Here is a 15586-nt window from a genome sequence, read left to right on the forward strand (position 1 = left end):
CATTTGAAAATTTCTTTAAATCTCAGAGGTCAGATTAGGTCTGCTATTTCTGTACCACACTTAGGTGGCTAAACATAAATGCCTAACTGTGAAAATCAGCCAATGAGCTTAGTTAAGCAAACTGAATATTGCCCTTTTCTGTTTTAATCATGAATGTTTTAAATTATTTATTTATTTAATTTGTTTTATATCCCGTCCTCTCCAGAGAGCTCAGACCAGGTTACATGATAACATACATAATAATTGAAAATGAGAGACAGAAACTAAGGCAGTACAGGCTATAGTGATATTCATCTAATACAGTTTTTCATCCTAATTTAGCAATCAGAGAGTGAGGATTTTTAACTTTTAGATAGTTCATCTTACATTTACAATTCCAGAGATATGTTAGTTTCACATATAGTTACAAACTATCCTGACCTGAGGAGTCCATCCCACATAGACTCTTTTAATTTCAAATTGCGAAATTCAAGATGGCCACTGCCGCAGCAATTTCAGCACCAAAAATGGCTCATAGAAGCCACACAGAAAAATAAAAAATAGCAATTTTGAGATTTTAGAGGTGGGGGAACCTAGCACTAACTGTAGAAACCATCAAAAAACAATTTTAAGGAGCCCCCCAAATCGATCTACCAGGCTGTCAGCCTGCTACTCACTGTGCAATGCTGTGCACTAGGATCTGCAGAATAGAAGCTGTAACTGCTTACAAGGAGATCAATTAGTTCATCCAGTGTAAATATCAGTCATTAGAAATAAAGAAACTCAATATACTATAGCTCCTATGAGAGGAGAAATGTTCTTCCTGCAAGATCAAACTATGTAACTCTAATTAGGCATCTAGATTTTGCTGAAAAAGCACCTCACAGTATTGAATTAGTTAGCATGGCTTCTTTGAAATGTCTTTTGATGAGTCCTATAAATTCTGCAGTGTTATAGATGGGGAGGCCAATTTCCAGCTTCCCTGCTGTGTTTTGCCAGCTTTGTATTCTTAGGCCTGCAAGCTGTTTTTTCAAAGACAGATTCTCCAAGGAGATTGCCTTTGAAAATCTGTGGTTGGTGGCAGCAGGGAATCTTTTACCAACATTCAGTCCTAGGAAAAAGTTTATGAACTCCAAGTATAATAATGAGAATTACATGTTCCTAACCATAATACTTTTGTTTAATTGAAATCTGTATTCCTTTTTGAGGTATAAAATAATAAATAGTAGTAGTAGTAGTATAAAGGGTGTAAATTAAACAAATCTATGTTTTTTGAGACACGGTATAATAGGCAATGGTGATGTCCTTGCTTGGAGTGGCCACAGGGGGGAGCTATGGATCTCTTTTTCCTTGTAAAAGCATAAAGGGACAAAATAATTGTTTCCTTTTAATGATTTGACAGACAAGGGTCCTCCCAGGGAAGGAGGGAGGCAAGGGGGTATTGTCTTTTAAAGAAAGGGTAGAGTAAAACTAAGAAAAGCCCTGTCCTAAATGGAAGGGGAGGAGACAGGCATTCCTATAGATGAGGGGGGGCGGGGAAGTAGCTTAGGGGGTAGAGTCTAGAAATTATAGACCTTTAAAAGCACTCCTTGAAGTAGACAGAATGGGCCTGAAGTAGCAGTCGCAACCACTGCCACTAAAAACTTGACCTGGAAGCATAGAAAAGGATGTCTGAAGGTACCTACCTTTTAGACTCTTGTTCTGGTGGTGGACAGGACCGTAAGATTATAGAGAGTGTTGTCCTGTTCAAGGTGTGGAGTTCTAGTGTTCAGAAAAAAAGGCTCAATTCAAAGTTGTGCTATTTGGAAAAGAGAAGTCTTTGAAAGGTTATCCCCACAAAATAGTTTGGAAGAGGCTACAGGAAACTAGTTTTGCATAAGGCTGGTTTATGGAGAGTGGCTAATTTGTATATTGACCTAAAGTCTCCAACTAACTTTTTCTTCTTGAATTGAAAGAGCCAGAATTTTCTAGTGTTCTATTCAAGGAAAGAAGATGCTGAGTGGATTGAAGCCTTGGAAAAGGTATTTGGGAAGTCACTTTGAGTGTGCAGAGGCCTAGCACAGAGAACTACTGGAGTTTTTTTATTTTGTTTTATTTATGTAAAAATGTATATTCCGCATATCCTACAGTTCTACATGGATTACAAAAGACATCCAAAATACAAGAGGACATACAAATAACAATTTTCAACCTAACAAAATTCCAGAGACAAATAAAATCATAAAAACTATCCCTGCAGCAATACAACTTTCTGCCTTCTCCTGCTTTACTGAAGACTGACAGCTGGCATATCGTACACTACTTCAGATTTAGAAAGTGCCCGAAAACAATACAATTTTAAGCCCTTTCCTGAACTGTAGTACAGCAGAGGTTTTTCTAAAATCAAATGGTAGCTTATTCCAGCAGATAGGGCCCTGTGCAGAAAACATGATAGCGTGACCGTCTCACTACATACAGAGAGGGCACATCTGTATGAATGGGCCCAGACACTGACCCTCAAGCCTTGCATTGAAGAATGCTGGTGTAGAAGCACCGAGGTTGAGATAGACTCTAAAGAATAACGTGGGATGGATTCCCCACGGTTACCTGCGGGGACAGGAACAGTAATGAATTTTGTCACCATCTCATCCTCTACTAGAGGGCTCTTACTCGGATAAGTCTCACTGACTGGGTGATACCCGGGTTTTCATTGACACTTACCTGTATAATGCAGTTGAATAGTTAGGCCAGGCTTGTCAATTTCAGTCCTCTAGAGCTGCAGCTAGCCCAGGGTTTCAGGATATCCCTAATGAATATACATGGTATTCCAATGCTACAAATCAAGGTACAATTAAACAAACTACCTATCCAAAAAGTTTTTGATACATATTCCTAGACTGGCTTTCTGCATAAATATACTATATAACTCAAATCATAGCTCCATCGTACAGATTAAACATGGCACTGAATATCTGCGCCCCAGATATTCAGTGCCATTTTACATATTAAATAAAATTAAATAAAATCTGTGTTTTCCACCTAGGCAGCAGCCTGGTAGAAGAAAACCTGGAGCTTGTACTCAGTACATTCAAAGACCTTTTCTGCATAAAGTCAACCAGTTGCACCACATGGTCTGTATGTTTTATTGCATTTCTCCAGCGCTCCAATAAGTGTTTGCTGGTTCTTAGACGAAGATGATAAAATGCCTTCTTGTTCCAATTCAGACTGGGTCCAGGAAACTAGTTTTGCATAAGGCTGGATCCAGTCTGAACTGGAACAAAAAGGCATTTTATCATCTTCATCTAAGAACCAGCAAATGCTTGTTGGAGCGCTGGAGAAATGCAATAAAACATACAGACCATGTGGTGCAACAGGTTGACTTTATGCAGAAAAGGTCTTTGAATGAACTGAGTACAAGCTCCAGGTTTTCTTCCACCAGGCTGCTGCCTAAGTGGATAACACAGATTTTACTAATTAGAAGTGCAAGATGGATCCATTCATTTTGTTTAATTTGTAAAATGGTGCTATGATTTGAGGAATATAATAAATATTGGGCTCCTTTTACTAAGCCGCGTTAGAGCTTCAACGCGTGAAATAGAGCGCGCTAAATTTCTGCCCTTAACACCAGCATTGAGCTGGCATTAGTTCTAGCCGCGTACAGTGGATTTAGCACGCACTAAAATGCTGCGTGTGCTAAAAACGCTGATACAGCTTAGTAAAAGGAGCCCATAGTGTATTTATGCAGAAAGCCTGTCATATTATATGTAATGAATATACCGTACATGACAGAGATCAGCATGCAGTGGAAGTAACGGGCATGCAAATCTTTCTCATGCCTATCCATTAGGGATATCCTGAACACCTGGCCTGTGCGCAGCCCTCGAGGAGTGAATTTGGACAAGCCTGATCTAGGAAGACTGCCATGGCACCAGTGGCATAGTAAGGAGAGGGGGGCAGTCCAACCCGGGCGCGATCTTGGTAGGGGTGCCGACACCCATCCTCCTCTCCGTCCCCCCTGCTGTGCGTCTGCGCCCCTTTCCTTCCCTCCCCTCCCCTCGTACCTCTTTAATTTTCCGTGCACGAGCAGCATTATGAACTTGCTGTCTGTGTCGGTGTCACCTCTCTCTGACATCACTTCTAGGAAGTGACATCAAAGGGAAGGGGGGGCGCACGTGTGGCGGGGGTAAGGAAGGAGCTGGGGGCAGGGGAGGGGGCGCACGTGTGATGGGATGAGGAAGGAGCTGGGCGCAGGGGAGGAGGCGCACGTGTGGCGGGGGTGAGGAAGGAGCAGGGGAAGGGGCGCGCGTGTGATGGGATGAGGAAGGAGCTGGGGGCAGGGGAGGGGGCGCACGTGTGGCGGGGGTGAGGAAGGAGCTGGGGGCAGGGGAGGGGACGCACGTGTGGTGGGGGTGAGGAAGGAGCTGGGGGCAGGGGAGGGGGCGCACGTGTGGCCGGGGTGAGGAAGGATCTGAAGGCAGGAGAGGGGGCGCATGTATGGCGGGGGTGAGGAAGGAGCTGGGGGCAGGGGAGGGGGCGCACGTGTGGCGGGGTGAGGAAGGAGCTGGGGGCAGGGGAAGGGTGCCACTTACCCTCACTATGCCATCCAGTTAGTCTGGAGGCAGAGTTGGGTTGAACCCGGAAGTTATCTGGGCTCTGTCACTATTCAGTGCTGGCGCCTGAATAGCTAAGCAGGCACGTAGGACTGCATAAAATGCAGATTTATCTATGCCCGGTCAGTTATCCGGGTACCAGGGCTGAATTTTGGCAGTGCCTAGGTAACCTCTAGGTGCGCCCCAGATATTCAGTGCCAGTTTCCAAACAGGCGCTGACAGGGGAGATATGATACAGACATTTAAATACTTGAAAGGTATTAATATAGAACCAAATCTTTTTCCAGAGAAGAGAAAATGGTAAAACTAGAGGGCGTAATTTGAATCGAAGGAAGGAAGACTCAGGAGCAATGTTAGGAAATTCTTTTTCATGGAGAGGGTGGTAAATGCCTGGAATGCTCTCCCGAGGGACATGGTGGAGAGAAAAACAGTGATGGAATTCAAAAAAGAGTGGGATAAACATAAAGGATCTCTAATTAGAAAATGGAAGATGTAAATTAAGGAACTGGGGCCGGTGCTTGACAGACTTGTATGGTATGTGTCCCATGTGTGGTGATTTGGTGTGGGATGGGCTAGGGAGGGCATCAATGGGAACTCCACTAATTTGGAACATGAGGATGTTTCTGGCCAGGTAGATATCCTGCAAACAGGATGGTTGGATAGGCTGGAGAGAGCTTGGATGGCAACTTTAGCATCTGGAGCCTAGGAGAATGGCAGGTGGACTTTGCAGTCTGTTTTCCAGAGGTATCAAAGAAGAGACAAGTTGATTTAATCATGAATTTTTGATGGGTATGACTGGTGGGCAGACTGGATGGACCGTTCAGGCCTTTATCTGCCATCATGTACTATGTTATGTTACTATGAATACCTGGTTCTAATTCAGCCTGTGTGTTTGAAAATAAAAAAAAAACTGCCCAGCATGTGTGAAATATCTACTGGCAAATGTCCAGTACATGCTTATGTATGCTGCTCATGTTTTACTGAGTAACCAATTCACTATAATCTCCCCAACCCTGAAATGTCCTGTCTAAATTAGATTGTAAGCTCTTCTGAGCAGGGACTGTCTATTGTGTGTTAGAATGTACAGCGCTGCGTACGCTTTTCAGCACTATAGAAATAATAAATAGTAGTAGTAGTAAACAGCAAATTTTGTTTCACTGGTAGGTGGCGGCAAAAAGCGACGAGATATAATTCAGTGTATTGTGAAAATTCCACTGTTGGATGCAATAATTACAGCTTCTGAGAAAGGGACATTGACTTTGTACAGCAACAAGGTAACCAAAACACTGTCGACTGTTCTTGCCTTTATTTTTTGGCATTAATATTCCCCTTGGGTGCATCTAACCCTGCTGAATACTGAGCTTGTGTCGTGGTTATTATCAATAGGGTTTAATTTCTTGGGGAAACAGCCTGGAAAGCAGTTTCACCCCTTCCCCTCCCCCCCCCCCCGAATGTAAAGCAGCAGGGGTATTCTGTGCCAGCCCCCTCCCCTTTCCTTCCAGGCAACTTGCTGCAGGGAATAGGAGGGGAAGGGGGTGAGCCTGGAGCAGTGAATAGTCACTGAATCTGACCTCTTGTCTTCTATTGTACTTACTGAAATGCCACGTATCTATCTAACAAGGGTGTGCAATAGTAACATCCAAAGAAAGCATCAGAGGAATATGATATTTTATTGCATAAACACCAGATAAAACAGAAACAGATTTTATATATATATATATATATATATATTGAAAACAACACCATGTCTGCCATGTCCGCCCTCACAATCGGGAACCCGGTCGATTGATGGGTTGGTACAGTATACGGGACTCTCTTTGGCTGCAGCTGGATTCTAAATTCTAAGATGTGACTCTCAATCTTAAATAGCACAGAAAGTGCTGAATTTTCTCACACACACACACTGCTGTTCCTGCAGTAAACAACAGGTGTCCCACTTATCTCCTAGCTCTCACGGCTGGAATGTTATCCCTTATCACAGTACCATGAGAGTCCTTCCTCGGTAATAAGGTAAAAAAAACAGTACAGGAGATGATCTCATGTAAACAAGTTGAAAGCTGGAACAGATACAGAGAGTCAAAACCAGAATTGAAGCAGACAATTGAAGAAGCAGACATGAAGATTCACACACAGTAGCCAAAGTGGCCATATATGCCATGCCCTGGCCAGCCATAGGCATAATACCTGCCCTTTTGCTGCCCACTCTCTGTCTTCAAGTTTATCTCACTGATTGTATTTGTCTGTATATGTGGTCAATTTACTATAGTTATGCTGTTAAGAAAATGTTAAGTTTTATGTTAAGCTCTTCCTGTTGTACACCACCTTAGGTGAATCTCTTCATAAAGGCAGCTTCATCCCAATAAATAAATTGCATTGTCCAGATAGTCAGTGAGGACTGAAAAATAAACAGGTGGCACTGAGGCCCAGATTCTCAAAAAAAGCAATCGCCGATCACATGTCAATCATGTGACGGCACCGTATAGAGAATTGCGCCTCCAGGAAAGATAGGCACTGGAAATGTAGGCCAGAGTTTTCCAGGCCTACATTTCCGGCACCTAATTGCGCCTACATAGGTGCTTTATGGCGCCTAATACCACTTCTGGTATTTACCATGCCCATAGTGGCATTAAGCTTATTGATTCCATCTTCCATTTTAAGCATGCTTGATTATTGTAACATCATTTATTTGGGAACTTTAAAAAAAAAAAAACCTTCAAAGACTCCGAGTTATTCAAAATTCGGCAGTTCGACTGATTTTTGGCTTGAAAAAACGGGAACATATAAGTCCCTACTATCAAAAACTACACTGGCTGCCCCTGGAAGCAAGAGTTTTGTTTACATTTTTTTGCCTCTGTTTTAAATCAATATTTTGTTTGGCCCCTAAGTACTTGGTTTCCCATTTTAATTTGGATAGTTCTATTAGGCCTACACGTAGAATTCATATGTTCACCTATCCAACAATAAAGGCCTGCCGTTATGAAAGATTCCTGGACAGAACTCTTGCTTTCCAGGCAGGTAAATGGAACGATTGGCTGGGTAACATTATTATGCATTCCTCATCCTATTTTAATTTTAGAAAATCAGTAAAAATGAAACTGTTTAATCGATTTGTAACCTAAGAATTTTATAGTTTTTACTTCTTCTATTCTCTATGCTTGTATTTGATGAGTTTACATTGTAACTTTTCTCTGATTGTCCAGCACCTCTTATTGTAAACCGCCTCGAACTATTATGGCCTTGGTGGTATATAAGAATAAAATTATTATTATTATTATTATTACATAGGCGTGATTCCAGCACCTTTTATGTAGTTACCAGTAAGCACTTTAACTTTAATTTTTCTGTCATTTTAAACAGCGTTTCTCAATTAACTTAAGTATTATTTATAGAATTCCCCCACCCACCCACCCTGAGTGTTTTGCTGACCTGCTGCTGGCATTATTCCCAGATATTCAATGCTGGGCCATGTCTGGGCTTTGGCACTGAATATCCAGCTTTTGCGGAGCTGACTGGCACATAGATGGTTAAGGTGGTATTCAGCATTTAACCTACTATGGGTTACCGCATAAAAGCAGGACTGTGTTTAATGCTGTTCCATTTACGCAGATACCTTGGCCACTTAGGTGCTGAATATCGATACTTGAGTGGCCAAGCTCAAACCCAAAATAGCTGGCTTTCACTTAGTCTCTAACTGCTAATTTGCAGCAGAGATACGAAGCTAAGAGCCGCTGAAAAAGTGTTTTAACTGGTCAGCGGCCCTTTCTGGAGAGTTGAATCATTTTGAATATTGATCAATGAAAATCTGTCTGAATGTGTCAGGGTGGTTTGGAAGTGGAGCTGGGAGTTATTTGGTAAGAGGTAATATTCAATTTGCTAACCTGTTAGCTTGTTTGCTGTCCTACTGTTATCTAGATAGCTATCATAACTTTATCTGGTGACGGGACAAAAGCGCGTGAGACAAACATGCACCGACAAACGAACGCCGACAATTCAGCACAAGAGTTTGGCACGCCGCAGGAAAACCTTCTTTTAAAGGGCTCCGACGGGGGTTGTTGGTGGGGAACCCCCCACTTTACTTAATAGGGATCGCGCTGCCTCGCGCTGCCGGGGTGGGGGAGTGTAACCCCCCACATTATACTGAAAACTTAACTTTTTCCCTAAAAAATAGGGAAAGAGTTAAGTTTCCAGTATAATGTGGGGTTACAACCCCCCAAATCCCCCCCCCCAACACCAGTGCGATCCCTATTAAGTAAAGTGGGGGGTTCCCCACCAACAACCCCCGTCGGAGCCCTTTAAAAGAAGGTTTTCCTGAGGCGCGCTGAACTCTTGCACTGAATTGTCAGCGCACATTTGTCTCTTGCGCTTAAGACTATGAACCCTTTATCCACTTAATAATCTGGGTACTAGTCTGAATATATCCACTCACAATGATGAAAGTGCAAAAAAATAAGCAAAATCACGAACCAATACTAAAGCACTCAAAATGCTGACTCTGAAAATCTAGTAAACAAACAGGCAAAAGAAGAACACCTCTCCTTGGAATACTGACATTACAACAGAAAGGCAAGGGAGATGTCCTTTCAACCCAAAACAAAGGGCTCTTTTTACGAAGCCGCATTAGCGGTTTAATGAGCGTAATAGTGCATGCTAATTTGCCGGCCGCACTAGCCGCTACTGCCTCCTCTTGAGCAGGCGATAGTTTTTCAGCTAATGCGGGGGTTAGCGTGCGCTAAAAAGGTGCGTGCAATAAAGCCGCTAATGCGGCTTCATAAAAGGAGCACAAAGTCTTTATTCAAAAAGTGTGGGGGACCACACTTTTCGAATAAAGACTTTGCTTTATAAAAACATAAGCATCGCCTCTGCCGAGTCAGACCATAGGTCCATTGTGCCCAGCAGTCTGCTCCTGCGGCGGCCCCCCAAGTCAATGACCTGTAAGTGATCCTTTACAAGTTTCAAGTTGAATAATAAATTTGATTAATCGCTTAATTTTAATTCTAAGCGATGTACATATTAAAATACAGTGTTAGGGAGACAAAACAGGGCATTACAAAAACAGGGTCTTGCATGGTAATTAACAAACTCAACAAAATTAAACACAAAAGGATAAAGGGGTAGAACTACAAATTATTTGAAAGAAAGCAAGACATTTAAGGAAAAAAAAACATAGGGAGGGTAAAGTTAAAAAAGCTTCAATAAAATGATAGAGTCGAATTAAAATTGACTAAAATAACTAATTTTCAAATGCGTCTTTGAAAAGAAAACTCTTCAATTTACTTTTAAATTTTTCCAAATTATGTTCTTCTCTCAAATAAATAGAAAGAGTATTCCAGGTTTGAGGTGCTGTAACGGAAAAAATGAATTGTCGCCTTGTATTGATAATTTTGAGGGAGGGAACCGTTAGTAGGTGCTGTTCATTGGATCTCAGTATTCTTTTAGAAGTAAATGGGATTAATAATTTATAAATGAAAGCAGGAATTTTATAAAGTAGATATTTGAATGTTAGTAGGCATAATTTATATGTTATCCGGTAAGCTACTGGAAGCCAATGTGCTTTTTCAAGAAGAGGTGTTACATGGTCGTATTTCTTGGCTTTTGATATGAGCTTAATAGAGGCGTTCTGAATAATCTGTAGACGTTTGATTTCCTTGTGAGTTATACCCTTAAATAGGACATTGCAATAGTCAATTTTGGAAATCACCAAAGAGTGAATAAGGATATTAAGAGATTTAGGACAAAGGAATTGTGAGAGTGAACAAATTTGATGGAGTCTGAAAAAGGCTGATTTAATAATACTGCTAATATGATCATGGAAGGTTAATTTATGATCAAAAATGATCCCCAAGATCTTGATATTGCTTGTTGTAAAGGAGAACCCTTAATAGAGATAGGAATGTTAAGCTTTAGATTGTCTTTCCACGGAAAGAGCATCACATTTGAGCGCTAGTCTGTTGGTATCCAGCCATTTATGAATTTGTTCTAACTTCTTATTAATTGTAATTGTATCCAGGGGATTGTTAGTATCTAACGGATGTAAAAGTTGGATATCATCAGCATAGGCAAATACGTTAAAACCAATGGATTGACACAATGTCATCAGGGGTGCAAGAAATATATTAAATAAAAGTGGAGAAAGAATAAACCCTTGGGGGACTCCAGATGTGGTGAGGGAACTTTTAGAGATTGAGTTATTGAATGACACAGCCGTGGTACGTTCTGTAAAATATGATGTAAACCAGGAAAAAACCTGGTCTGTGATGCCTATGGATTGAAGTCTATCTAACATAAGCTGATGGTCGATCGTGTCGAAGGCAGCGACAGGTCAATTGAAATTAGGAGGACCGATTGATGATGGTCCAGAAAATAATGTATGGAGGTAGTCATGCCAATCAGTGAATGTTCTGTGGAATGATGCTGTCTAAATCCTGTTTGGTTTGGATGTAGAATATTTGTTTTTTCAATGAATTCTGATAATTGGTTGAAAACCACTTTTTCAGTCAGTTTTGCTAAAAATGGAATATTTGTTATCGGTATTTGATTTATCACCAGAGCTTTTTTTGACATCCTTAATGATTGGCCGGATAATTGATGCTTTCCCGGCCTTTAGCATGATACTGTGTTGCAAGCTTCCACTAACTAAAGTAAGGATAGAGGTACCGAAGATCATAAAATAACGTTTGAGAATAAAAGGCGGTATTGAATCTACCTGAGAACCCTTGGTATTAATAGATTTGATAAGAAGTTCGATTTCTGAAAGATTTGGGATATTGAACTGGGAGCATTTTGAATAGAATGATCCTAATTCAACTTGCTCATGATCTGATATTGTGCATTGTTTTGTAGTAAAGTTTTTCCTAATTTTATTGACTTTATCAGCAAAGTAAGAAGCAAGCTCCTGGGCAGTGGGCAGAGTATCAGTTGTTTGATTTTGTCTCATATTAGAGGATGTGACAGATTTTAATATAGCATAAAGGGCTGAGGAATTTTTGGCTTTCAGGATTTGACATGGGTAAAATTTCAATTTTGCTTGATTTATTTTTGATTTATAGAATTTTGAGTGTATAGTACCTCTCTAATTATACCCTTCAATCCCCTTTTCCTTCAGGAACTCATCCAATCCCTTTTTGAAACCCAAAAACGTACTCTGCTCTACCACCTCCTCTGGAAGCGTATTCCAGGTATCCACCACCCTCTGAGTGAAGAAGAACTGCCTAGCATTTCTTCTGAATCTGTCTCCCTTCAATTTTTTTGAGTGCCCTCTTTTTCTTGTTGCCCCTGCCAGTCTGAAGAATCTGTCCCTCTCTACCTTCTCTATACCCTTCATGATCTTGGGTTGAAAGGACGGCTCCCATGCCTTTCTAAAAATATAATCACACATATCCTGTCTTCCAATGGAGAGAAAAAGAGGCTTAATAAACCCTAATGTGAGAAATGAAAATTGTCCAACATAAGCAGGGTTCAATTGTCAATCATAAGTCTCTTACAAAAACTCTCCATTTGCGTATAATGGAGGCAGTGTATGCAGAGTCATAGTGGATATCCTGAAAATCTTACTGGCAAGGGGGTACTCCAGGACCGAGTTGAGAAACACTGGGCTAGTGGTCTTGTGTCTTCGGGAGCAGAAATGAACTCCATTAGTTCCTGCCCAGTGCCACCTCGCCATCGCAATAGCTGCCAAGACTGCTGCTGGAGGTCCTCGCAGCCATTTTGCAATTGGAACCAGCACAGGCAGGAGACTCACTACCAGTCTGATGTGAACAGTTTTGAATGATGTGGGGAATGTTCTAGTAAGAAATAGTTGAAAATTTGGCAAGCTTTCAAACGCTGCATTTAATACATTTTTTTGGTTGACTCCAACAATCATGGTTTGCATCTTCTCTCCTACTTAATTTTTTGCCAGCTTGACTCATGTTATTTTCTGTGATGAGAAGTACAGATTTTGTATGAATTTTAAATGCTATCATTGTTAAATGCTGATGGGCTATTGTTAGTGCTTAATTATATATTCTTTTTTTTTTCTTCAAGTTTCTCCATTTGAAAATGCAGTCAGCAATAAACACCAATGTAAGTTTGTTTCCCTTTTTTCTTGTGAGATTTGTCAAAGGTTAGGAAATATTGTTATTACCATAGCAGACCCAAAAATCAGACCTTTAAAAAACAGCAGTACCTCCTGGAGACACCCACAAATAAGCCGGTGAAATAAATCTCTTCAGCCATAGAAGATTTTTTTGTATAATATATTTCTCAGCAAATTTTTTGTTTTATTTTTCAAATATTTAATGTGAAAGCATTTTTATTTTCCTTGTCCAGCTTAGCCAGGGATCTCAAAGTCTCTCCTTGAGGGCCGCAATCCAGTCGGGTTTTCAGGATTTACCCAATGAATATGCATTGAAAGCAGTGTGTGCATATAGATCTCATGCATAGTCATTGGGGAAATCCTGAAAACCTGACTGGATTGCGGCCCTCAAGGAGGGACTTTGAGACCCCTGAGTCTAGCTATAGGACTGTGATGTTCCTGTCCCAGCCCTGCCCCCTTCCTATTTTACTATTAGGGGAACCCAGGTTTACATCTATATTGCCACAGGAGAGAATATGGCTACAGATTGAGAAAAATAATCTAAGAAACATATTGTCAGTCACATTTAAACAGCATCATAAAAACGACTTATTAATTCTGAGAAATATGGAAGTAGAATGAATGAGATTATTTAGCCATAGCAAGAGAAGTTCATAGTATTCCTCATTCAGATTTTATGAAAACTGAGAATCACTAACTTATTTGAAAACATTGACTCTGAATTAGGGGTTACCATATGGCTCCAGAAAAAGGAGGACGGATTGAGGCATCCGGGTTTTACTTTCATTGAAATCAATGGAAGTAAGAAGAACAGATTGAGACATCTGGGTTCTATTTTCATTGAATGGAAGTAAAAACCGGATGTCTCAATCCGTCCTCCTTTTTCTGGAGTCATAGGGCAACCCAAACCCTGAAGAATCTTAAATCCAGCAGTGCAGTTTGTCAGTGCTTTACAATTCTTGTGTGTGGCCCCTTACTAAGTATAAGATATTAGTGCTGGGGAGGAGCTGGCTGTCTTGGTACATTTAGGTACTAATGACATAGGGAGGCTCTGGAAACCAAATTTAAGCTCATAGGTAGAAAGCTGAAATCCAGATCCTCCAGAGTGGCATTTTCAGAAATGCTATCCGTTGCACGCGCAGGACCCAAAAGGCAGGCAGAGCAAGTCTCAATGTGTGGATGAGATAATAGTGCAGGGTTGAGGGATTTAAATTTTTTAGGAACTGGACTACCTTCTGGGAAAGGGGGAGCTTGTTCCGAAAGGATGGACTCCACCTTAACCAGGATGGAACCAGGCTGCTTGCACTAACATTTAAAAAGGAGATAGAGCAGCTTTTAAACTAAGATGGGGGGCGGGGGGCGACAGTCACCCAGGAGCAGATGGTTTGGTGTGGAGTATCCTTGAAGGATACTGTTGAATCAGATCATTTAGGGAGTCCTAATAGAGAGGTTTCAAAAATGATGAAAGAAAGCCAAGAGTGTTTAAAAGGAAAGGAGAGTAAAGATATGAAATTATCCCTGTCATCTTTTCAGCAGCCTGTAGAAACAAGGAAAAAACACAATTTGAAGTGTATACAAATGCTAGAAATCTAAAAATTAAAGTAGGGAAGTTAGAGTATATAGCACTGAATGATGAGGTAGATATAATTGGCATCTAGGAGACCTGGTGGAAGGAAGACAATCAATTGGACACTGTGTTACCTGGGTACAAATTATACCGCATTGATAGAGTAGATCAAATTGGAGGGGGGAAGGTGTGCTATATATTAAAGAGGGAATTGAATCAATCAAAATAAACATTCTGAGCAACACAGAGAGCCGTGTGGAATACATATGGATAGAAGTTCCATGTGGGAACGGAAGGAATACTGTAAATGCGTAGGGTTATACCACCGTCCCCCTGGACAGAATGAGCAGCCAGATGAAGAAATGTTTTCACAGATCAGGAAAGATGGCAAATTGGGCAACAGTATAATAATGGGTGGTTTCTACCACGGTCTGGGCCGCTAAATACTGTGATGCTCATAGGAATTCTATGAGATTTAGTACAGCGTCAGAGCATTTAACGCTCCGGGCTGCAGTAGAAATTTCTACTGCGGCTTAGTAAAAGGGGGAGGAGGTTATATAAATGCAGTGGGGGGTATATAAGTGCTGTTGGAAATGCATCTTAAATCACAGCTGTTTATACTGCATATCCTGGCTGCAAAAAAGACATGAAATATTCAGAGAGTCAAGGGCAACCATTGTAACTGGCACATAAAGGGCCCTACGCGTTCTGGGGGTAAATGTTATAAAGGGGTTCCTAACTGGGCCCTAGTCTATAAGGAAAGTAGGCACCTACCTTCCTTTATAGAATAGCAACATAAAACAGAAGACAAAAGAGGGAATTACTCCACGTCTAATACAGAAATACAGTACAAAAGTGAGGTAAAGAAAAAAGAGCCAATGAAGTCTTCCACTTAGTCTTCACTTCATCAATGGATACATGTGGCATCAAAAGTGAAGACTCGACACGGCTGTGTTTCAAAGTAACATAGTAGATGATGGTAGATATAGACCCGAATGGTCCATCCAGTCTGCCCAACCTTACCCTCTCTTTAAATTACTCATTTAATTTAAATTTTCCTTCTTCTTGTTTCTGGGCCAGAGCCCAAAGCTCTGCCCAATACTGTGTTTAGGCTTCATATAATAACATAGTAGATGACGGCAAACAATGCCTCTGTCAGGAGTCCAGTCTCTCTAAAAGCCATAAGATCCAAGAATAAAATGAAAAAAAAAAAGTTAAAAAAAATTGCATACAAAAGAGAACATACGCATTGCCAAACCGGGACACACCACATATCAAGCCCAGTATCCTACATAAGAATAGCATTTACCGGGTCAGACCAAAAGTCCATCAAGCCAGGTAGCCCATTCTTACAGTGGCCAATCCAGGTCCTTAGTA

The 15586-nt window shown here is 41.0% G+C and overlaps 1 protein-coding gene across 10 annotated transcripts in view; it reads left to right on the top strand.

Moving 5' to 3' along the window:
- Positions 1-15586, top strand: part of WDR64 (WD repeat domain 64) — a 249732-nt gene that overhangs the window by 52285 nt on the left and 181861 nt on the right. For 9 of the 10 annotated variants that reach the window (XR_004538666.1, XR_004538667.1, XM_033935909.1 and 6 more), the window contains 2 exons: positions 5733-5842; positions 12591-12629. Coding sequence is in view for 8 of the 10 variants with exons in the window: in XM_033935909.1 (XP_033791800.1) it covers positions 5733-5842; positions 12591-12629 (149 nt within the window). In the remaining 2 variants the exon portion in view is untranslated. The remainder of the gene's footprint in view (positions 1-5732; positions 5843-12590; positions 12630-15586) is intronic. The other variant, XM_033935913.1, reaches the window with a different exon arrangement.

The sequence above is a fragment of the Geotrypetes seraphini genome, chromosome 3 (assembly GCF_902459505.1).
Source record: "Geotrypetes seraphini chromosome 3, aGeoSer1.1, whole genome shotgun sequence".
Taxonomy (NCBI): Eukaryota; Metazoa; Chordata; class Amphibia; order Gymnophiona; family Dermophiidae; genus Geotrypetes; species Geotrypetes seraphini.